General features: G+C 40.5%; 1 protein-coding gene across 1 annotated transcript in view; it reads left to right on the top strand.

The window, feature by feature from the left end:
• GPR156 (G protein-coupled receptor 156) overlaps positions 1-25907 on the top strand; it is a 68767-nt gene that overhangs the window by 28306 nt on the left and 14554 nt on the right. Inside the window, exons 3-6 of the mRNA XM_060639873.3 lie at positions 15194-15329; positions 15579-15689; positions 20709-20834; positions 21808-21903. Coding sequence (XP_060495856.3) covers positions 15194-15329; positions 15579-15689; positions 20709-20834; positions 21808-21903 — 469 coding nt within the window. The remainder of the gene's footprint in view (positions 1-15193; positions 15330-15578; positions 15690-20708; positions 20835-21807; positions 21904-25907) is intronic.

Genomic DNA, 25907 nt, shown 5'->3' with positions numbered 1-25907 from the left:
TAAAATTCATGGTTGTTACTTTCTATTACAGGCCTCTTATGTGCTTTTTGTTCTAGATATGTTATCTCTGACCTTTATAGAACTCATGAGGATAAATATTATTTTCCCCATTTTCATATAAAGAAACCACCTGAGCATGGTTAAGCAAATCACCCACCATACATAGCTAGTTGGTCTAGTCTGTCTACTTGGAAAAGCCCATGCTTTTCCCACTGCATCATGTTAGCCTCAGTGTTAATCCACGAAAGCTGCTTAAACACACACAGATTATCTAATAGTTGTTCCTTTCATGACAGATTACAGGATAGAATACACAACTCTTGTCACAGCCTAGGGCAGACACTTCCAGGCCATTCTGGGGCTAAGACTTGAAGACTTTTGGCAGTGTTGGAAACCAAAAGCCCAAAGCCAGTTGTGGCAAGAATGCAGTCTGGGATTCCAGCCAGTAGGTAAAGCCAGGAGCCATGAAGGGAGCCCTGCCAACGTCCAAGGTCCAGGCCAGCACTCAGAATTGAAAAGGGTAGGCAGAGCCCAGCAGAAGGCACTGCAGAGAACTCAGGATTTCCTCTTTGTCCTCTTGATGATAAATGCTAGCAAATGGCACCTTTGAGGAGCCTCAGTTGAGGAGGCAGGTGAAAATGCTTGGCCCCCAGTGCTGCTGCTGGACATTAGAAACCAGGATCAAAAAGGCCCCTAGCAAAAGTTCATTATCAGTAGGATGGACACAGGGTCCCAGGTGGCCAGGGTAATCCAGAGGGGAAGTGAAGGAACATAGGAGGGAACCAGGAATCAGGACATCTGCATTAGCTGTCCCATTGTGGTCCCCATCTGGCTGTAAAACTGCATGCAGGTCCTGTCATTGTAAAATGAGAAAGTCAGGGGCAATCACTGGTTTAAGTGGTGTTTCTCATGACCCTTAGACGCCAATCCTGTCCTAGGCAATTTGTGGGGGCAGAGTGGTGGGGAGCAAGCAGATCACACCTTGCTAGCAGTCTCCCTTTTATCTCTTTTAAGTACAGGACTTCTAAGAGCCTTTTAAGTCTAATGATTTATCCAGAATAACAAACAGTGAGTTTCCACTAGGTTCAGGGCCCTGTAGAAGGTGCTGATAGGTAAAGCTAGGTAAAACCCAGTCCCAGCATCATGAATTCTTCCCAGATTCTGGCCCAGTGGGGAATGATTCCAGCAGCGGAGTTGGTCAGGATTCCTCTCAGACTCACTCAGGCCCAAAGTTCTCCTGCCACAATCCTGAGGACCAGAAAGGAGGGGAAGAGGGAAAGGAAACCTTCCCAGCATGGCAGGCAAATGTTTTATGCCTCAAAGACATCAATGTACATGTTACCTGGTAGATGATAGATAGTGTTCTGGTTTATAGTCTCTCTCCCATGATTGGGTGTTTCATGGGGCCAATTGTGCTTGTGCTTTATGCTCTACTTAAAATCAGGGCATCTGCTGTGCCCTTTGGGAAGTGCTGCAAGTCTCCTGCTAGGGATTGGCCCAGGCAAGGCCTTCTCCCAAAGCTGAGGGGAGAAAGGAAGCTGAAATCACTGCTTTATAAATTACAACACATGCCTACACTGTAGGGTGGGTCTGAGGTTATATGAGTGAAGAGGATTTTTGTGTTTCTAGTGGTGTTTTTTCCCCCTGGCATTTAAAAAATGCATTTAAAGGGCACCTGGGTGGCCCAGTCAGTTAAGAATCGGACTCTCAATTTCGGCTCAGGTCACGATTCCTGGTTCATGAATTCGAACCCTGCATGGAGCCCAACATGGAGCCCTGTGCTGACAGTGCAGAGCCTGCTTGAGATTCTCTCTCACTTCCCATGCCCTCTCTCCCTCTCTCTTTCTTTTTTTTTTCTTTAAATTTTTTTTTTAACGTTTATTTATTTTTGAGACAGAGAGAGACAGAGCATGAACAGGGGAGGGGCAGAGAGAGAGGGAGACACAGAATCTGAAACGGGCTCCAGGCTCTGAGCTGTCAGCACAGAGCCCGACGCGGGGCTCGAACTCACGGACCGCGAGATCATGACCTGAGCCGAAGTCGGACACCCAACCGACTGAGCCACCCAGGCGCTCCATCTCCCTCTCTCTTTCTTAAAAATAAATAAGTGAACATTAAAAAATAAAATAAAAACACATTTAAAATATATTACAACTGCATGAGTCATGGCAAAAATATATTTAGAAACAAATTTTTTAAAAAATTGGTGTGCAATGTGGCCATATTACTCCTCATTAAAGCCATTCAAGCTCTTTTCTTTTTTTTTTTTTAATGGTGATTTATGTTTTGGAGAGAGAGAAAGCGAGCATGAGTGAGGGAAGGGCAGAGAGAGGCAGGGACAGAGGATCCCAAGTGGGCTCTACACCGACAGCAGAGAGTCCAATATGGAGCTTGAACTCACAAACCGTGATATCATAACCTGAGCCAAAGTCAGATGCTCAACTGACTGAGCCACCCGAGTGCCCCTACAAGCTCCTTTCTAGTAAGGGTACCCTTGAGGGCTCTTTTCCCCCCTCTTATCACCAGCTTATCTTGAATTTATCCATATGCTTTTTCACTACTGTCCTAAATGTGTGCTGGTAAAATGAAATAATGGGCATTTGGTCTTATATCTAAATTTCTGCATTTTAGCTTTAAAAATATTTGCAAGGATGTATTTTTTAAAATTGATCCTTAGGCCTATTTGTATAGACTATATATTTATATAGAGCTATATATTCTGAAATTTGTTCACTAGAAATCTATATGCATATTCACATATAAATATCTATAATGAACATGCATTCATATACATAGATTTTGTTAAATGACCCAGTGGCTACTGAGAAAACAACTGCTAATATTAAAATTTTATTCTATTTTAAAAGAGAAAAGGCAGAACAAAAAGAAATTGTCATTGTAGTGAAAATATGGAAACCAGGGAGGTGGTGTCCAAGTGAGCTGAGGACAGAAATTATATCATATTTGCCTTCCTATCTTCAGTTCTTCTTAATACTTTAACAAATAGATATTTAGAAATTGTTGAATTAATGTTTGACACAGGAAGATCACTAAAAAAGGTAATAACTCACAAAACATCCAAACACTGAGGTAATCTGCTAAAGGGTAACTTGGGGGCAGGATCATTAGCAAGTTTTCTTTTGCATTTAATAGTTAAATATTTCTGTGATTGATTGATTGATTGACTGGGGGACTGATTGATTGGGATGTAAATTCTAAAGCCTCTCTGATAACCAGGTCAGCCTGTTGTTCCTGCTTAAGGTAGAGAGGCAGAAATACAAAGTGTGACTGGCTTATTAATAAGCCAGTAGTAGGGAAAAGAAACTTGTCTCTGCAATAAGCTGAGAAGGGAAGATCGGGAAGGGAATGTAGATTTCAGCAAGTGCAACCACCACTAATCATGCAGCTGTCCTGCAGGCAGAATGTCTTTGTTCTTCCAGTTCATCTCCAGCTTCAGCAGCTGTAGGCCTGAGCTGACAAAATAGGAGATAGGAGTTCACTCTCCCCATGTAAAACAAAATGATGCAGACACTACAGCTAGAGGAAAGCAGGCAAATTTAGAGAGGCAAGGCCCATCCTGAACAAGAAGCAGGGCTTGCTACAAAACATAATTTAGTGGCTGCAAGCATATAAAGAGAAGGCATGCATCCTAGCCTAGCTGCAAGCAGCAAATCAGTCCAAGATCAGCAGATTTTCTGAAGCCAGGAAATGGGATGCATGTTGTTAACCTCTGAGCAGATGTCAGCTGAGACTGTAATCTGTGTGGTCGTGAAGATGAGGTCTCATTCGTCAACTGCTTGACAAGGGCTGTCATCATATCACTGAGCCTACATAGCCCTCGACACATGATGTAAGAGACATATTGGACAAAAGCATTTCCTGGGGGAATTCTCCAGGAAGAACTCAGCCAATGGAAAGAAATCTTTCAAGTGGCCTGATTTCATTGGAGACAAGTAAACACATGTGTGTGTGCATATATGAATATATACATCCCCAAGACGCTGCACTTTCCTAGAAACAAAGAGAATGGGAGCACAAAAAGCTTCACAAGCATCCTGTTAGGATTCTTTCTCTCATTTATTTTTAGACTTCCTCAGCACCATGCTGAGTGGGGAAGCAAAGGAGTAGATCACCCAAATGACAAGGCTTTTCAGTGATGGTTTGTGATGTGTAGATTTGTCAAAAACCAGTGTCTGTGGATGTCCACAGCAACCAAAATATCTTGGCCCTTTTGTATTTAGTAATGCCGTGAAGTTCTTAGCCATTCCAGGAGGGGCTTTCTAAAACTCCTACCATAACCCAGAATGTACCCTCTTGTCTTAACACACAGACATTGAACCAAATCTTGACTCTCCCTCTGTCAGAGATCTCTGCTGCTTTAGAGCCATTTGGCATACTTTTGGGAGGATGAGAACCTCATCCTTCTGCCTAACAGAGGAGAGCATTGCCAAGGAAAAATGAGATTAGGGAAGAGAACAAAGAAAGGAAGAAGTGATGGGCCTTTCATATCTATTAATGAATTCATTCATTAATTCAACAAAAGGTTATGGATTACTTGCCATTTTGCAAAGACTATGCTAGGAGCTGAGATACAGATGAGTAAGAAACAGCCCAGCTTTTGAGGGGTAGAAACTGTCTAGTGAGACGAACATAAAAAGCTAGTAATATAACATGACAATTGTACTGATGCACATATACCGTGGGGTATTATAAAGCTATAGAGGAGGGCACCAAACCTAGACTGAGAAATCATCCAGACAGATATGTGCTCTTATTTCTTTGAAACTAATGAGGTGGGTCACTCACAAAGAAAACGTTAAAGAGTACCTCATAGAACAAATAAAAACGTTAGCTGGTAGTACAGTAAGCCCTGCTGATTGGTGTTGGAGGCTATTGGTTTTGGTGGCAACAGTCTACAAGGTTACATAATTTTCTCCCCCAACACCCAGCTGCTTGGATATAAAGGCAAACAATCGATTGAAATTTTGATGGGAGTTCTGTCAGGCAGATGCAGCAAAGGAGCTTGTTTGGAAAAGGAAGTGGGTGTTGCTGAGAGAACAGTTCAGATGACCAACCAGAGGTTTCACATTGGGCAGAGAAAGGAGACTGTGAGGAAGCTGAAGAGACAGGGAAATGGAGGTCTGTAGGCTGTCAATAAGCAAGTGCATTAGAAGTGAGCATATGAAAGGGCTAGAGGATAGGGGACTTATTCATTCATTCATGAAGTATTTACTGAATGTTTTCAATATGCTAGGTACTGTTCTAGTACTGGGAGTACATCATGACCAATTCCAGTGGGGAGGAGAAGATGATAAACAACTATATACATATACATATATATATATGTATATATATGTATATGTATATACGTATATGTATATGTATATGTATATATAATGAATATTACTCAACAATCAAAAAGAATGAAATCTTGCCATTTACAGCAACGTGGATGGGAACTAGAATGTATTATGCTAAGTGAAATAAGTCAAGAGAAAGACAAATATCATCTGATTTCACTTATATGTGGAATTTAACATACAAAACAGATGAACATAGGGGAAGGGAGGAAAAATAAGGTAAAAACAGAGAGAGAGGCAAACCATAAGAGACTCTTAAATACAAAGAACAAACTAAGGGTTGCTGGAGGGGAGGTGTGTGGTAGAGGGACGGGCTAAATGGGTGATGGGCATTAAGGAGGACACTTGTTGGGATGAGCACTGAGTGTTATATGTAAGTGATGAATCACTAAATTCTATTCCTGAAACCATTATTACACTATGTATTAACTAACTTGAATTTAAATAAATTTTTAAATAAATAAAAATAAAATTGTGTAATACCTTAGACAGTAAAAAGTACTATGGTGGGATGGAGATAGACTAGAACAGGATAAGAAAGATTTGGAATTCTGAGAAAGTGTGATTTTAAAATCCTTTTTTTTTTAAATTTTTTTTAATGTTTATTTTTGAGACAGACAGAGACAGAATGCAAGTGGGTTAGGGGCAGAGAGAGAGGGAGACAGAATTGGAAGCAGGCTCCAGGCTCCAAGCTGTCAGCACAGAGCCCAACGTGGGGTTTGAACTCATGAGCTGTGAGATCATGACCTGAGTTGAAGTCGGACGCTCAACCAACTGAGCCACCCAGGCAAAAGAGTGTGATTTTAAATGGGGTTGTAGCCCTGATTGAGAGGGTAACACTTGAACAAAGACATAAAAGGAAAGAGGGAATGAGTCATGGAAATATATGAATTAGAATATTCTATAGCGGGAGAACACCCACTTCAAAACCTTGAAGTTTTGAGTGCCTGGTGTTTTCAAGGAATAGCAAGGAGGCCTGTGTGGGGTGGAGTGGGCAAAGGGAAGAAGCAGGAAATGAGATAGATAATGAGGACCAAAAATATAACTTGTACACTCTGGTAAAGACTTTGACTTTTCCTCTGAGTCAGATGACTTCTGAACAGAGAAGTGACATGGTCTGCTTTACCTTTAATGGATTGTTGTGACTGCTGTGTTGAAAATAGACTTAGGAAGGGTCCAGAGTTGAAGCAGCAAGACCAGTTAGGAGGCTATTGTAATAATCCAAATGAGAAATGCAAAGTCAGACTTTGATCAGGGTGGTGGTAGCAGAGGTGGTAAGAAGTTGGATTTTGGATGTATTTCAAGGATAGAGCCAATAGGATTTCATGACAGATTGGATGTGGGTGGTGAGCAAGAATCAAAGATGACTTCAAGATTTGGGGTCCAACCAAATAGAAAGATGGAATTGCCATTATCTGAACTGGGGAAGAATGTGGGAAGAACAGGTCAAGGGAGAAGACTAAGAGTTTGGTTTTGGATACATTGAGATCAAAGAGGGGGATGTCGGTTTTCAAAATTTCTGAAGTGGAATCATTCTTAGTGATCATAACACTCAGGGTGTGACCCTGGGGGTGGGTATCTAAAAGTGGAATAAAGTGAAGTCATTATGATCAAAGAATTTAGAACTCTGGAGGTTGAAAGGTCAATGAAAGCTCCTAGGATGGTCACCTAGAATGGTAGCCCAGACAGGAGAGGAGGGGACAGGGCCAGTCTTCTCTCACCATTATGATGCTGAGTTAGAATATAAGTGGTTAGAAGTCACACAGATATTGCTTTGAGATGTGCAGAATTTGAATTGGGTTTAGATTTTGAACCTAAAACATTAGAAATAAGCAAGGTAGGGGCGCCTGGGTGGCGCAGTCGGTTAAGCGTCCGACTTCAGCCAGGTCACGATCTCGCGGTCCGTGGGTTCGAGCCCCGCGTCGGGCTCTGGGCTGATGGCTCGGAGCCTGGAGCCTGTTTCCGATTCTGTGTCTCCCTCTCTCTGTGCCCCTCCCCCGTTCATGCTCTGTCTCTCTCTGTCCCAAAAATAAATAAATAAATAAATAAATAAATAAATAAATAAATAAATAAAAAGAAATAAGCAAGGTAGCAAAATGATTGTGTTTGCTAAATCAAACCAGAAAACATAATGATAAAGCTGTTTGGAACATATCCAGATGAGATCGATTTATAACCCCACTGTAACATAGATCAAAAATAGTGAATCGAAAAAGAAATTCAATGATTTCTCATGATTTAATCTTAATTGTTTTATTAAAAATTGTTTTTGGAAAGACATTTATACTTGGTTTGTTTAAAGCTTGGTGACATCATTTATATCAATTCATATAGCATTTTAGAAACCATGGCCCTGTCACATTTTAGGAAAATTTTCTAATAGCCACAAGAAGTACCCTCAGCCCCATTTGCAAGCCATGTTTCCAAACTCAGTTCTTAACCATAATTAAGAAGAGAGAGTAGGATGACCAGTCAGTCCTCCATAGCAGTTATAATAAACCTCTAAGTTCAGAAACCAATATTTGATAAAGACTTTTAAAATATCATACCTGTGGGGTGCCTGGATGGCTCAGTCAGTTAAGCGTCTGACTCTTGGTTTTGGCTCAGGTCATCATCTCATGGATTGTGGGTTTGAGCCCTGCATCAGGCTGCATGCTGTCAGTGTGGAGCCTGTTTGAGATTTTCTCTCCCTCTCTCTCTGGCCCTCCCCTACTTGTTCTGTCTGTCTGTCTCTCTCTCAAAATAAATAAATAAACTTTAAAAAATATATCATACCTGTGATTCATGAGTTCAAGCCCTGCACTAGGCTCTCTGCTATCAGCACAGAACTTGCTTTGGATCCTCTGTCTCCCTCTCTCTCTGCTCCTCCCCCCACTCACTCTCTCTCTCTCTCTCTCTCTCTCTCTCTCTCTCTCAAAACTAGATAAACATTAAAAATACATATATCAAACCTGTGAGCTGGTGGATGTCATTTAAGCATCAGAATTCATTAAAGAGTATTAAAATTATAATCCAGGTTTATACAAATACAGATGGATATTTATCTTTGTATTGAGACTTACTTGAGAATAGAAACATCAAGAAAGTTCTTGTCTTTACCAATTAATAAATGAAGAGAAAAGATAATGAGATAGCTATACAATCCTTTAAAAAAAAAAAAAAAACCCAGCTTGTTTCTGAGTGCTAGTAACACAGTCCAAGCTTTTATCTCTTCATAAATGCAACACAGGTAATCTCAAAGGGACTAGATATTTATAATTAAGTATATAATATTTAAATTGTCTTGTTTTGTGGAAAGTATGTGTTTGTGGGTGATTAAAAGATTCAGCATGTGTGGGTTTCATCTTTTAGTTCAACAGTAAAACATAAGTGACACTGGTGCTTGAATTCTTATTCAAGTAGCAAAGACATTCCTCAGACATACATAATACATCTGCTGAATAGATGATTCACCTTTCAGTAACTTCACAGGTGTTAACTTTGCCAAACAAAACAGGTAAACCATCTTCCATTCATTTTTTTCTGATGCAAGCTTTAAGTAAAAATTTTTTACAAAAAATATAAAAATATACATATGTAAGTCCATAACGTCCATTTAGAAAATGAATTTGCATCAACTTCTGAGATGTGAGGATTATGTAATGTATATTTTGTCAAAAAATAACTAAATTGGACTCCTCCTAACTAAATCAGGAGGGAGGGGATTCTAAATCAGGGTTTCATGCAGTACTGAATTACACAAAGAAGATCTGATTGTAGAGTGGTGTTCAAATAAAATAGTCCCAGAAAAGAATGAAGAAAGAAACCTACCCAAACCCATCCGTGATCTGAACAATACAGACATGTGTGACTGTGAAACTTGGGCGGCTGCTTGGTAAGGACGTCAGCATCATATATTCATGGCTCATGCTTATGTGTAGCCATGGGGAAGAATAGCCTTAGTTATTGGACTTCGAAGAGTCTACTAGTGGTCGTACCACTGCATAGGCTTTTTTTTTTTTTTTTTCAATGTAAGGTCACTTTATTTATTTTTTCAATATATGAAATTTATTGTCAAATTGGTTTCCATACAACACCCAGTGCTCATCCCAAAAGGTGCCCTCCTCAATACCCGTCACCCACCCTCCCCTCCCTCCCACCCCCCATCAACCCTCAGTTTGTTCTCAGTTTTTAAGAGTCTCTTATGCTTTGGCTCTCTCCCACTCTAACCTCTTTTTTTTTTTCCCTTCCCCTCCTCCATGGGTTTCTGTTAAGTTTCTCAGGATCCACATAAGAGTGAAACCATATGGTATCTGTCTTTCTCTGTATGGCTTATTTCACTTAGCATCACACTCTCCAGTTCCATCCACGTTGCTACAAAGGGCCATATTTCGTTCTTTCTCATTGCCATGTAGTACTCCATTGTGTATATAAACCACAATTTCTTTATCCATTCATCAGTTGATGGACATTTAGGCTCTTTCCATAATTTGGCTATTGTTGAGAGTGCTGCTATAAACATTGGGGTACAAGTGCCCCTATGCATCAGTACTCCTGTATCCCTTGGGTAAATTCCTAGCAGTGCTATTGCTGGGTCATAGGGTAGGTCTATTTTTAATTTTTTGAGGAACCTCCACACTGCTTTCCAGAGCGGCTGCACCAATTTGCATTCCCACCAACAGTGCAAGAGGGTTCCCGTTTCTCCACATCCTCTCCAGCATCTATAGTCTCCTGATTTGTTCATTTTAGCCACTCTGACTGGCGTGAGGTGATATCTGAGTGTGGTTTTGATTTGTATTTCCCTGATAAGGAGCGACGTTGAGCATCTTTTCATGTGCATAGGCTTTTGACTGAACCAAATAGCTAGTCCCAGGTCAGCGGTGGCCCCTTTTCTAAAGCAGTGCCAGCACTGGTCTCTTTAAGTTATTACTTAATAAATGCATCATGAAGCTGATGGTTAACACTGTTCTTACTTTTGCAATCAATATTCACCCCATGATTCCCCTTCTTCTGGGAAGAGCCAAAGAAACTAATGAAGATTACTGTCCATAAGTCTATAATTTGAAAACATGATGACATGAGTGGATAGATAGGATAGGGACTAGATTTTAAATTTGTATACAGGAGGCTTAAGGTAAACAAAATTGATCTGTATATGTGTAGCTCTCTTCCTAAGTGATGAAAGTAGTATTTTAAGAAATAGGTCTGAAAGTAATATGCAGAATATATTAGGACAGGAAAAAATTGGTGATACAGAGAGCTAAAGGTTACACCAAAAATCTAAAAATTAATACTTTTGCATCACCTTGGAGTTTTCAAGAGAGTTTGCCACATACCTCATTTGCTCTTTGCAATAATTTGTGGGGTGGCTATGAAGGATAATATTATCTACACAGATGAGGAAACAGGAAGCTAGAGTAAATGACTTGCCCAAAGTCATGCAGCTGTGATTGGCACAGCCAGGATTCCCATCTGTCACACCACCTGTCTCCATTTCCATTGCTCCTAACATGATTGTATCCTGGGTGCATGTAGTGGCAGGAATGGAGAGGGAGGGACCACGCAGAAGGATTTTGAAATCACAAGTGAAAGAAATTGGCAATTGATTGGGTATAGGTGATAAATAGGAGAGGAAAAGGTGATTTGTAGGTTTCTAAAGCATGAAGACAGTGAGATTAATATCATCAGCTAATGTTAGCAACAAGCTTACTCTGTGCCAGGTCCTGTGCCACACTTTGCTTTATTATCTCAATGAATTCTCACCACTCTTTGGTGGGGGGAGAGGCATGTATTATTCTTGTCCCCATTTTATAAGGGGAATACATGAAACTTGTTCCCATTTTTAGAGGAAGAAAAACAATCAAGGTTTTTTCTACGAGACAGGATAAAGCTCAACTGGACTTACTGGCCTATGATGTCTGTACTTGGGACCTGAGATTCAGGGCGATGGTTTGGTGTTTTTGTGTGTGTGGATGTAATTATGCCACTAGTCACGAAATAATCAAGCCAGGCCATTGTTAGTTATGATGTTTCCAAGTCTAGCACTGCCAAACTGTCTAATGCCTCTGAGTACTTTGCCTGTCGTTAAAGTAGGCTGCACTAAGTAGCTGGTTTTGCCTTGACTCTGGACTTTAAAGTGGCCAGCCAGGTAATCCAGGTACAAAGATAAGAATGCTTTCCTCCTCAGTTATTATTTTAAAATTAAAATATAACTAAGTGTTCAACATTCGCAAATCAATCAACGTGATACATCACATTAATAAAAGAAAAGATAAGAACCATATGATCCTGTCAATTGATGCAGAAAAGGCCTTTGACAAATTCAGCACCCTTTCTTAATAAAAACCCTTGAGAAAGTCGGGATAGAAGGAACATACTTAAACATCATAAAAGCCATTTATGAAAAGCCCACAGCTAACATCATCCTCAGTGGGGAAAAACTGAGAGCTTTTTCCCTGAGATCAGGAACACGACAGGGATGCCCACTCTCACCGCTGTTGTTTAACATAGTGTTGGAAGTTCTAGCATCAGCAATCAGACAACAAAAGGAAATCAAAGGGATCAAAATTGGCAAAGATGAAGTCAAGCTTTCGCTTTTTGCAGATGACATGATACTATACATGGAAAATCCAATAGACTCCACCAAAAGTCTGCTAGAACTGATACATGAATTTAGCAAAGTTGCAGGATACAAAATCAATGTACAGAAATGAGTTGCATTCTTATACACTAACAATGAAGCAACAGAAAGACAAATAAAGAAACTGATCCCATTCACAATTGCACCAACAAGCATAAAATACCTAGGAATAAATCTAACCAAAGATGTAAAAGATCTGTATGCTGAAAACTATAGAAAGCTTATGCAGGTAATTGAAGAAGATATAAAGAAATGGAAAGACATTCCCTGCTCATGGATTAGAAGAATAAATATTGTCAAAATATCAATACTACCCAAAGCTATCTACACATTCAATGCAATCCCAATCAAAATTGCACCAGCATTCTTCTCGAAACTAGAACAAGGAATCCTAAAATTCATATGGAACCACAAAAGGCCCCAAATAGCCAAAGTAATTTTGAAGAAGAAGACCAAAGCAGGAGGCATCACAATCCCAGACTTTAGCCTCTACTACAAAGCTGTCATCATCAAGACAGCGTGGTTTTGGCACAAAAACAGACACATAGACCAATGGAATAGAATAGAAACCCCAGAACTAGACCCACAAACGTATGGCCAACTCATCTTTGACAAAGCAGGAAAGAACATCCAATGGAAAAAAGACAGTCTCTTTAACAAATGGTGCTGGGAGAACTGGACAGCAACATGCAGAAGAATGAAACTAGACCACTTTCTCACACCATTCACAAAAATAAACTCAAAATGGATAAAGGACCTGAATGTGAGACAGGAAACCATCAAAACCCTAGAGGAGAAAGCAGGAAAAGACCTCTCTGACCTCAGCCGTAGCAATCTCTTACTCGACACATCCCCAAAGATAAGAGAATTAAAAGCAAAAATGAATTACTGGGACCTTAAGAAGATAAAAAGATTCTGCACAGCAAAGGAAACAACCAACAAAACTAAAAGGCAACCAATGGAATGGGAAAAGATATTTGCGAATGACATATCGGACAAAGGGCTAGTATCCAAAATCTATAAAGAGCTCACCAAACTCCACACCCGAAAAACAAATAACCCAGTGAAGAAATGGGCAGAAAACATGAATAGACACTTCTCTAAAGAAGACATCCGGATGGCCAACAGGCACATGAAAAGATGCTCAACGTCATTCCTTATCAGGGAAATACAAATCAAAACCACACTCAGATATCACCTCACGCCAGTCAGAGTGGCCAAAATGAACAAATCAGGAGACTACAGATGCTGGAGAGGATGTGGAGAAACGGGAACCCTCTTGCACTGTTGGTGGGAATGCAAATTGGTGCAGCCACTCTGGAAAACAGTGTGGAGGTTCCTCAGAAAATTAAAAATAGGGGCGCCTGGGTGGCTCAGTCAGTTGAGCGGCCAACTTCGGCTCAGGTCATGATCTCGCAGTCTGTGAGTTCGAGCCCCGCGTCGGGCTCTGTGCTGACAGCTCAGAGCCTGGAGCCTGTTTCAGATTCTGTGTCTCCCTCTCTCTGACCCTCCCCCATTCATGCTTTGTCTCTCTCTGTCTCAAAAATAAATAAACGTTAAAAAAATTAAAAAAAAAAAAGAAAATTAAAAATAGACCTACCCTATGACCCAGCAATAGCACTGCTAGGAATTTACCCAAGGGATACAGGAGTACTGATGCATAGGGGCACTTGTACCCCAATGTTTGTAGCAGCACTCTCAACAATAGCCAAATTATGGAAAGAGCCTAAATGTCCATCAACTAATGAATGGATAAAGAAATTGTGGTTTATATACACAATGGAGTACTACGTGGCAATGAGAAAGAACGAAATATGGCCCTTTGTAGCAACGTGGATGGAACTGGAGAGTGTGATGCTAAGTGAAATAAGCCATACAGAGAAAGACAGATACCATATGGTTTCACTCTTATGTGGATCCTGAGAAACTTAACAGAAACCCATGGAGGAGGGGAAGGGAAAAAAAAAAAAAAAAGAGGTTAGAGTGGGAGAGAGCCAAAGCATAAGAGACTCTTAAAAACTGAGAACAAACTGAGGGTTGATGGGGGGTGGGAGGGAGGGGAGGGTGGGTGATGGGTATTGAGGAGGGCACCTTTTGGGATGAGCACTGGGTGTTGTATGGAAACCAATTTGACAGTAAATTTCATATATTAAAATAAATAAATAAATAAATAAACAAACAAACATTTAAAAAAAACAAAAAAAAACAAGAAAAAAATAGTTGATAAGTCAACAACTTAAAAAAAAAACTAAGAACAAACTGAGGGTTGATGGGGGGTGGGAGGGAGGGGAGGGTGGGTGATGGGTATTGAGGAGGGCACCTTTTGGGATGAGCACTGGGTGTTGCATGGAAACCAATTTGACAATAAATTTCATATATTGAAAAAAAATAAAAAAATAAAAATAAAATATAACTAAGTATAATTATCAAGTGACTATTAATAGAAATATTGAATTTATGTAGAATACATTATTTAGACTAAAAGTCTTAAGTACAATTACCTTACTTCTTAATTGTTATCAGTCACTGTCCAGATTAAGCCTGGTTTTCCCCTTAGGTTAACCACTTCACACATTTTTACCTTGTCATGAGCCTCTGTTGGTGCCGAGGGTATGTCTGAGACCCTGATTGGCCATACCTCCCTCTAATCTTTGAATTGCTCTGTAAACTCATTTAAAACTATTTGACAAAAGAGCCTTCTCAAAGTTCCTGCTTCAGTCCTTGCTTCCTTTTTCTCTTTCAGTCAGTCAGAGAAAGGAAAAGCAATTGTATATATCAAATAAATAGTGTATGAAAAAAATCCCAAACCTTTTCCAAACGGTGGTTTACCAGCTCACTTCTAAAGGCTCCAAACTGTATCTCTTTAGGTATCTACCTGTTAGTTATTCATTCACTTGCCTGCATGTAGCAGTATCTTAGCAACCAGAAATTTCATGGAGAAATCCTAACTCTTCCCTAATACCACCTATTTTTTAGAAGTTGGCCTTCTTTTAAAAGACTTGGAGTTATATAAGCAAGAAATGCCAGAATTTAGTTCCTTTAGAAAATAAATTTAAATAAATCATAACAATTTTTTACAGGGCTATAAAGAAGTTTCTTCCCAGTGGTCCTTCACTCTGAGGTTGCATTGGAGATTATACTGGTGGGGAAACTCTGTTCACTCCCAGGGCAAAGGGTCATGGCTGTAAGTGTCCTTCTTCCTGATTCGCTCTAGGATTGTGAAGATGTCCAGTCCCAACCTGAACATCGTGACCTTACTTGGCAGTTGTCTGACTTACAGTAGCATTTACCTCTTCGGGATTCAAGATCGAGATGCTTTAGCGGGAGGCTCAATGGAAACTCTCATTCAGGTGGGTTAAATCTTAAGTTTTTGTTTTGAGAAAAATGTTCAACTTTTGATATCTTTTTAAATCAGCGTCTCCTGTAGATGGTGGTTACCTTTATCCTCTGAATGGGTACTCTCAGAGGTGATCATTGTATTGCTTAGTGAGGTCCGCATCTGTCCCGTGCCCTGTGTGGACTGAAGCTTTGCAGAGTAGAATGTGGAGAACAATTAAGATCCCTCTCATGCCTCTTGCTTCTGTCCCTTTTCCCTGTAGATAAGACTATCCATGCTGTGCATTGGGACCTCCCTTGTGTTTGGCCCCATTCTGGGGAAGAGCTGGCGACTCTACAAGGTGTTTACCCAGAGGGTCCCGGACAAGAGAGTGGTGAGTAAGCAGCAAGTAGACACTACTTGATTACAAACAGCAACTTTATTATTGACTATTAGCTAGGGAAGTTTGTGTCAGATTAATGGGTCTGGCTCTTATATGGCAATCTGTAGTTCCTGCTTCTCATTTCAAACCCTGGAGTGGTGTGGCCTTCTAAGTCCCCAAGCCTGGAAGGCCATGTGTCAGTGCTCTTGGGAGATAGGTCTTTGAACATAGTTCTGCTTCATATGCAACCCAGGCCATGGTACTGCTGGTACTGTGTGAGCTGGCCAACATCTGGCACCAGTGAGAGGGAGAACAAGATGCCCAGAAAGACTGTTGTTTGGCACAAGTGTGAGCTGAAAATGGAGTGAGGGAGAGTGATTACAGGGAAGCTGTAGCAAGTAAGGAGAGCTTTTTCCTTCACTGGAACCCAGGTCTTCTCCATGCCAAATGCCATTCTCTGCACTAAGAAGGATGGGCTTGGAGCAGTGAGCAAGAAAGAGGACACCCATTCAGCAGATAGAATCAACCCTAGAAGCTATGTGCGAGCCAAATGACCTAGATGTGTCCCTGACATCAGATGTCATCCTGACAACATTTCCCCATTTTATCAGCTTCTCTGCCCAAACCTCAAAGCCTGATCATCAAACCCTTGGGCTATAGGCCCTACCCAGACCCAGTATATCATTCAGTTGGAGTTTACTTCTCTGCAATGATTTCTTTTTTTTGCAAACATTATTGAATCATGGTAAATACTTACGAAAAGCTCAGCTGTGAGTGACCATAATATGAAAAAAATTGCCTAAAGGACAAGAAATTCATCTGTCCCTCTAGAACACAGATTCCTTTTTATTTAAAAAATAGTTTTATTGAGGCATAATTGACATGCAATGAACTGCATATATTTAAACTATATGATTTGATAAGTTTTGACATATGTATACACTCATGAAATGTTGCGTAAAATCTGCAGAAGTTTCCTCATGAATCTTTGATATCTCCCTCTCCTGTCCAATCCTTATATCCATTCCTATTCCTGGGCAACTATTGATTTGCTTTTTGTCACTATAGACTAGTTTGCATTTTTCCAAAATTTTATATAAATGGAATAATACAGTATGTACTCTTTTTTTTTACCTGTTATAATTATTTTACTTTTACTTGGCATAATTGTTTTAAGATTCATACATATTATTGCATGCACCAGTGGTTCTATTTGTGTTATTGCTGAGTAATAGTCCAATGTGTAGACATACAGTTTGTTTATCCATTCATCTGTTGATAGATGTTTGGGTTTTTTTCCAGTTTGGGGCTATTAAAAGTAAATCTGCTATGAACATTGTTGTATAAGTCTTTGTGTAGGCATATGTTTTCATTTTTCTTGGTTAAAAACCTAAGAGTAGAATGGGTGGGTCATATGGTAAGTGTATTTTTAAGTTTTCAAAAAATTGACTGTTTCCCCAAATGGTTGTACCTATTACATTCCCACCAGCAGTGTATGAGAGTCCTTCATTTCTACATCCTTGCCAACATGTGACTTGGTTGTTCTTTGTAGTCATTCTAATACATGTGAATAGTAGTATCTCATTGTATTTTTAATTTGCATTTCCTTAATGCAATGTTGAGCATCTTTTCACATGGTTATTTGCTATCCATATGTCTTCTTTGGTGAAATATCTGTTCAAATCTTTTACCCATTTTTTAAAAACTTTAGTTGTTTGTTTTCTTATTATTGAGGGTTTTTTTTAATGTTTATTTTTAAGAGCGAGAACGCAGGCGCGTGCAAACTGGGGAGGGGCAGGGAGAGAGGGGGACAGAGGATGCGAAGCGGGTTCTGTGCTGACAGCAGAGAGCCCAATGCCGAGGGCTCAAACCCACAAACTGAACCAAGAGATCTATACCTGAGCTGAAGTCAGACTCTCAACCGACTGAGCTACCCAGGCATCCTTTTATTATTGAGTTTTGAGAGTTCTTTTTATATTCTGGATACAATTCTGTCAGCAAATACATATGCTTTGCAAAGATTTTCTTCCAATTTTTTGTGTCCTTTTTTTCATTCACTTAAGAGTATCTTTCAAAGAAAGACATTTCTAATTTTGATGATATCCAATTTACCAATTTGTTCTTTTATGGATCATGTTTTGGTATCAGATCTAAGAAATGTTTGCCTAACCCAAGGCCTCAAAAAGTTTCTCCTGTGTTTACTTCTAGAAGTTTTAGAGTTTTAGTTTTTACATTTAGGCATATGATCCATCTTGAGTTAATTTTGGAATATGGTGTGAATATGAATCAAAGTTAATTTTTTTGCATATTAATATGTTTATTCAAATCTAGGTCCTTTGAATTTCCATATGAATTTTTCACTTGGTTTGCCAGTTTCTGCCAATTTCTGCTGGGATTTTGACTGAGATGTATTGAATCTATAGAACAAATTGTGGAGAACTAACTTCTTAACAATGTTGTGTTTTTTAACCCATGAACACAATATATTTCTTCATTTATTAAGGTCTTTTCTAATTTTTATCAATAATTTTTTATAGTTTTCAGTGAAGGTCTTTCATACCTTCTGTAGGATTTACTCCTAAGTACTTTTTTTGCTATTATATGTGTTATTGTTTTTTATTTCACTTCCTGATTTTTTGTTGCTAATATATAGAAATACAATTGATTTTCATATGCTGATCTTCTTTGCTCCAACCTTCCTAAGCTATGTATTGCTCCCATTAGCTTTTTTGTAGATCCTACAGATTTTCAACATGGATAGATGATCATATCATCTATGAATAAACACAGTTTCTTTCCATCTTCCGTATGATGGCACTGTCTAGAAATACCAGTACAATGTTCAATAGAGGTGCTGAGTGCTAGGGTGCCTGTGTGGCTCAGTTGATTAAGTGTCTGACTCTTGATTTTGGCCCACCTCGGGCTCTGCACTGACAGCCTAGAGCCGGCTTGGGATTCTCTGTGTCCCTCTCTCTCTGCACCTTCCCCACTCATGCTCTTCCTCTCCCTCTCTCTCAAAATAAATAAACATTTAAAAAAAAAGAAATGCAGAGCACAGACAACCTTCAATTTTTCTTGACCTTATGGGGAAAGCATTCAGTATTTCAAAACTAAGTATGTTAGCTATAGATGTAGATTTCCTTTATCTAGTTGGGGAAGTTTCCTTCTATTCACATTTTTCTGGGTTTTAATAAAGGGTTTTAATAAAGAATTTATGTTGGGTTCTGTCAAATGCTTTTTCTGTGTCTACTGATCATATTTTTTTCAAATTTGTTTAGTTTGTTAGTATGGTGAATTACATGAAATGATTTTAGGATCTCAAACCAATCCTGTATTCCTGAGACAAACTCCACTTGGTCATGATACATAATCCTCTTCTTATATTGTTGTCCTCCTCTACATAAAATTTTGTTTATAATGTGTGTACTCATGTTCTTTTTTTTCTTTTCAAAATTTTTTTTGAAAGTTTATTTATTTTGAGAGAGAGAGAGAGAGTAGGGGAGGGCCAGAGAGAAAAAGAGAGAGAATTCCAAGCAGGCTCCAGCCCAATACAGGGCTTGAACTCACAAACTGTGAAACCATGACTGGAGTTGAAACCAAGAGTCCAACACTTAACCAACTGAGCCACCCAGGCGCCCCTATACTCATGTTCTTAAGGGGTGTTGTTCTGTAGCTTTATTTTTTATAAAATACTTTTCTGGCTTTGGTGTAGGGTAATACCAGCCTTATAGTATGAATTAGGAAGTTTACCCTCCTCTTCAGTTTTGGAAGAGTTTGTGCAAAATGCCATAATTGGCATTCACATAGAGTGTGAGTGTCTCTCAATAGCATGCTTCCATTTCTCCCTCTCCTGATCTTTGTGTTGTTTTTACTTCTACATATGTTATAAGCCCCACACAGTTGTTACTAATTTTGGTTTGAACAGTTATATTTTAAAGATATTTAAATAATTAAAATTAACACATACTTTTCCATGAAGGTCATATTTCCTTATATAGATCCATATTTTCATCTGGTATCATCTTCCTTTTGCTGTAAGAATATTAACATTCTCATGCGGGTATGCTAATGCTGAATTCTTTCAACTTTTGTTTGTCTGAAAAAGTCTTTATTTCCCCCCTTTGTTTCAGAAGGCTGCTTTTGCTGGATATAGAATGATAGGTTGAGGCTTTCTTTTCTTCTTTCAGTACTTTGAAGTTTTCACTCCACTGTCTTCTTACTTGGCCTTGTATCTGATAAGAAATCTGATGCCATCCTTATCTTTCTTCCTCTACACATACTGTGTCTTTTCTGCTGGTTGATTTGAAGATTTTTTTATCACTGGTTTTGAGCAGTTTGATGAAGCAACTGGTTTTTATCTTACAAACACCATGAATCATGTAAATGGTTGTACTTCCTTCTTTTCATTGGCTGTCAAAAACTCAGATCCATATTTCTGCCCCAATTCATGAAGGCTGTGTACTCTCCTCACCTGACCTTTCATCCTAAGTCTCCATATTTTCTCTTTTCCCTGATATTTTTTCAATTTTTCATCTTGTTACAGTATATATACTTTATTAATTTTATTTCTCTAGTTACAAAAGTAACACATCCTCTTTGTATGAAGTAAAATGATTCATATACATATAAAGAAAATGATAGTAATCTCTCTTCCACCACCCTTATCTTTTAATCGTGTCCTCCAGGTTAGTGGCTGTTTACAGTTTTATGTGAAAACTTCCATATCTCTCTATACGCTCATATCAACAAATATAGAAATAATAGTATGTTCATTTTATAAGACCCCTTAATCCATTGTGGGAAAGGCAGGATATGGAAAAAATAAACAAATGAAGATGTTTAATGGTGAAGGTGATATGGACATAATACCATAGCGCATCTTTAGTGTGTGTTTCATCTTTAATGGCTGGATAGGAAGCCCCCTGGGAGGGCTGACCCCGGAGCCTTTAGCTCAGAGCACATAGGGTACTCCAGTCCCTGTGTCATATAGCCAGCAAGCAAAGGAAAATTATGACCTTGACTCTTTTGCAGATAATCAAAGACCTGCAGCTACTGGGGTTGGTGGCAGCCCTGGTGATAGCAGACGTGATCCTGCTTGTGACGTGGGTGCTGACTGATCCCATCCAGTGCCTCCAGATTCTCGGTGTCAGTATGACGGTGAGGGGCCCAATCCCTGGAGAATCTAGTTCCTGAGCTGGGAGGACTGGCTCCTGTGGGTACACTGGGGTCATCCTCCCAAGCAGTTAACATTAACAAGCAGTTAAATGACCCAAAAGGAGGGAGAATTAGGATCCGTGGCTGCTGTGAATGCCCTGCCCCTCGTCTGCAGTGTGTGCTGCCTCCCACTGCTCCTGCTCCACGTGTCTTCCAATGGCATCTACTGAGATGTTGGCACACTGGAACTGCCTGGCAGTTATCTCTGCTTTCACGTCCACATTATCAGTAGTGAGACTTTCAGCTACAGGAAGTTACCTTCCCCTAATTGTTGAGAAGTAAAGGCAGGATTTTGAGATGGTCTGTGGAGTCAGTGAGCCCTCATTCAAATCCCACCTACCAGCCATGTGACCTTGGGAAAGTCATTTAACCTCGCTAAGGCTCTATTGCCTCATAGGCAAAATGGTTATGATATTACTTCCTATTTCATAGGGCTGTGGTGAAGATTAAGTGAAACAATGCAGGTAAAGGGCTCAACTGTGCCTAGTACATAGTGTTCAGTCAACAGGAAGTATTATATGTCTCCGGCCTCACAAGGGGTGAAGAATACAGCGGACTCTTGACATTGCAGATTTAATATTTACAGTTTCAACTGTTAACAAATAGCAGGAACATGATATGAAATCCTTTGTAATTTTGCTGATACACTAGTTTGAGTCACTGTGGTAGCAAAGCACTTAACTGGGGAGTAAACCCCACCACTACCAAGTATCCACATGTCAGCCAGACTTTATCGTCTTCTCCTTTAACCCATAGTCAACTTGCATTTGGATTCTAATGGAGTCACCTAAATGTTAGAGTTTTTACATATTAAGGGGGAAATCATAGAAGTCACACTCCAGGATGTTCACAAAGATCTCCTGTGTGTTCCTGGTAATTGTGGATTCCCTCAGTCCTGACTCTGTGTCCTTCCTAGGTGACAGGGAGAGACGTGTCCTGCTCTCTGACCAGCACACACTTCTGTGCTTCCCGGTATTCTGATGTCTGGATTGCTCTTGTTTTGGTATGCAAGGTTGGTAACCACATGTCCTTGGGATACACCCTGTCACAAACAAAATAGATGTGAAAAGGGAACCACAGGAATTAGCAAGGTAATTTCTGCAAAGAATCTTGAACTCCAAGGAGACCTCTGTTGACATAAAATCATGGCCCTTATCATTTCTCTACTTTTTATTTGTCTTGGGGTCACTTTTCCAACTCTATTTAGTCTCCCTCATTCAGTTTTCCCCAGATCATATGGAATACAACCACTGTTTCTCCCATTTCTTGGTCTGATTTTTTAATTGATTTAGCAGTACCAGTTTTCTCCCCAACTCTCTGCAAGGGAAATTATGAGGAGACATTTTATCCAGCTTTATTTTTTCTTTTGAGTGCCCTCTTGGGTTTTTTCCAAGATTTGAGTCAAGGCATCCTGCTGCCTTCCACTGACCTTTCTCACTCTGACTGGAAGCAGAGCTGGCCCCTAAGACAGATGGCAACATCCGCGGTGTCCTTTAAGTGGTTCCAGCTGCCTCGAAGTGTCCCCAGACTGCCCTCGATTTCCCACCATTAGCCTCATTTGTCTCTGTTAGATGGCAAAAGTAGGACGTTACTTCCACAGGTACAGAATACCTACACAGGACACTAAAGGAGGTTCTTAGAACCAACTATCCTAGTAACTGGTTTTCAGCCTGGAGAAACAGAGAATCTGGCTATGAGGGGTGTGGACAGGCCTATTTCAAAGAACAGGGCAAGCCCTGAGTGGCAAGAGACTGCCTGTTGATTTTCAGGACAGAGAGGCCTAGTTGACTGATTGCTGGCAGAGGAGAAGAAACTTTTAAAGAAATACGTGATCTTTAAAGGTAAACTTTACTCATTTTACCACTAGGAAAGCATTCAAGTGGTTGCTTCTGAGAAATGGGTCCGGGAATGGGCAGAGTTGGATAGGGAAGTGTTGCTTTTTGATTATATGCACATATTACATTGATAGAAATGAGTTTTTTTATTTTTGGTTTTGTTTTGTTTTTAAGAGAGAGAGAGAGCGGGGGGAAGGGTAGAGAGGAGAGAGAGAATCCCAAACAGGTTCCACCCACACTGCCATCTTGGAGTTCTATGAGGGGCTCCATCCCACCAACTGTGGGATCATGACCTGAGCTGAAATCAAGAGTCATCTCTCAGACTGAGCTACCCAGGTGCCCCTGATAGAAATGTTTTTAAAAGAGAACACTGGAGGGTGCCTTGGTGGCTCAGTTGGTTGGGCGTCCAACTTAGGCTCAGGTCATGTTTTCACCGTTTGTAGTTTGAGCCCCACATGGGGCTCTGTGCTGACAGCTCAGAGCCTGGATCCTGCTTCTGATTCTGTGTCTCCCTCTCGCTGGCCCTCCCCCACTCATGCTCTGTCGCACTCTCTCAAAAATAAATAAACATTAAAAAAATAATAAAAGAGAACACTGAGACGTGAACAGTTCTTGATCTCTAGTTTCTTGCTAATAGTTAAGAAAATGAACTTCAGAATACGACTGAACAGGGTTTGAATTCTGACTCAATCCCTTCCTAGCTGACCCTGAACCTCATTTAACCTTTCCAAGCCTGGGTCCCCTCATACATAAAGTGAGGATGATGATAATATCCTCTCAGAACTGTTCAGAGTTTCAAAAGAGTTAGTGCATGATGAGAATGTTCAGCCGGGGCTGAACAGTGGTTTGAGGGTCTGACTTCAGCTCAGGTCATGATCTCACAGGTTCGTGGGTTCAAACCCCTCATCTGGCTCTCTGCTATCAGCACAGAGCCTGTTTCGGGTCCTCTGTCCCCCTCTCTCTCTGCCCCTCCCCTGCTTGCGCACACGTGCACACACACACTCTCTCTCTCTCTCTCTCAAAAATAAATAAAAAACATTTTTAAAAAAGAGTTTTCAACCACTCCTGGCCCATGGGAAGAGCTCAATAAATGATAGATACTATTATTATTAATCTTTCACTGCCCCCTGGACAGCTCTGAAAACACAGTGCCTCTCTCGATTCCTTGAGCCCCATAGAAGAACATGTCCTCCCCACAACAGAAACTCAGCACTTCCCCCACAGCAGCTCACTTTGTGACTCAACTTGATTTATTTTCTCCATTGCCTTTTATATAATCCCATTTCCATTTTATTTCACTGTAATATCTTTCTGAAGGACAAAGAAAGAAAAGGGAGAAATAGTGCTGAGCGTCAGGAAACTGACTGAGCCAGCCCTCCATGGGCTCCCTGGCCAATGAGCAGTTCCTGAGGATGACTTAAATCTTCACATCAAGTTTCAGGACCCCCTACCTGAGCCTGGCAACTACCCCCACCCCACTTCTCAGCAGTGAGTGCCAATGACATCCAAGTTTTGGGTATGATTCACTCAAACACAAGTCATGGATGTAGAGAGGCTTTATTCATACCTCATTCCCTTATGGCAAGAGTTTTAATGGAATTAAAACATGTTAATAGATGAGATTTGAACATCTCAAAATCATAGAATTAATTTCATTTAATTTTGATTAAATTACTAATGATCCAATCTGCTAGATGCCACCTGATGGTATCCGTTACACAAAACCCAGGTTCCACTGGCCTGACTTATGTGTCTTCTGGTCATGAAGATCTCAGGGTGACCATCTTTGGCCCTCAGGCCCCTTTTGAAACACAGGGCATTAGGGGCACCCAGAAGGCATCCCTGCCATTTTGAATCCTTCACTGTGGGCATAGCCAGTCCTCCAAAAAATTATCCTTAGGGCTGTCCTTGCAGATGGAGTTGGTCAGGTCATGCGATTGCAGTCACCGGCAGGTACCTTGCTGATACCTGACCTTGCTTTCATTATTAGTTCTCCCTCTGAGTATCGATACTTCCCACCCCCATCTCATTCCCCATGGCATCTTCACATTCTGTGTGACAAAACACGGACATTTAAATCTTTCTATCAGACTGCGCTTCTTGAAAGCCAAGACCATGATTTATTCCTCTTTGTAACACCTTTGGCTACCCTGCACCTAACATGATATTTTGCACATAGGCGAACATATGTTGAATCTATACATTATGTATTGCTGATTAAAGCTTTGATTTCTGTTTAAAATACAGCTCGTTCTAGGAGAAACAACCCTTTAACGTGCTGTGAGTAATTTTCTGTGTAGTACAAATGAGAGATCTGAGAGCAGTTTTATATTCATGGGAAAGAGGAAAGAATAGGGCACTGGGTTCCTGGAGGGGGGAGGGGGCAGGGAATGTCACACAGAGGATGAAGGGTATAGATGAAACCTTTAGTGCCTGTGCCTGCTCCACAGTCTTGCTTAGGTCCCAGCCTGCCTTTGTTCTCTTCTTCCATCTCCCACAAACACCCACTGGCACAGAGCCCCTGCTAGCCTATAGAGATCCTTTGTGTAAATTAGAAAAAGGCATCCCTTCTAGACAGATGCAATCTTGCAGGTGCAGGGCTTGGCAAACAGATGGTGCCTTTGGGAAAATTAGAAAAAAAAAAAAAAAAAAAAAAACAGTCCTCAGGGCACTGCCCCTGCCGCGGCACATGGCTTGACAAGCAGACCACAGGGCTATTTCAGCTGATACATGCCCCTCAGTTCCATGTAGCACAGAACCACACAATTGATGTGGTAATCATCACCACCAACAGCACCGTGTGCCCAGTGCCCTCCTAGTGCCCAGCAGCCTGTCCTGTGGGCTTCCTGTCGTGTGCCTTGTCCCAGCAGAGTCCTGTCTGATAGCTGACTTGCTGACCTCCAATAAACCAATTCTCAGTGAAGAGGAGGAAAATAACATTTAGCACCTGCTAGGTGTGTAAGGGCTGCCTTCAAGGTCTTCCCATGTGCTATCCTACCTAGTATGTCTTCATAGCAACCCTTTGAAGTAGGTTTTATTATCCCTATTTTAGTAAAAGGTGAAAGATTTATGCGATCTGAGGAGAAACCAGAGCATTATCCCTATTTTAAAGGTGAGGAAGTTGGGCCCAACCCTACTGCTCTTTGACACCAAGCCTGTTATTCCACTCCTCTCAGCCCCT

This window comes from Panthera onca, chromosome C2 (assembly GCF_046562875.1).
Source record: "Panthera onca isolate mPanOnc1 chromosome C2, mPanOnc1 haplotype 2, whole genome shotgun sequence".
In the NCBI taxonomy this organism is placed as follows: domain Eukaryota; kingdom Metazoa; phylum Chordata; class Mammalia; order Carnivora; family Felidae; genus Panthera; species Panthera onca.
Note: the sequence above shows the minus strand (reverse complement) of the source record. Positions and strands in the feature narration are given on the sequence as shown.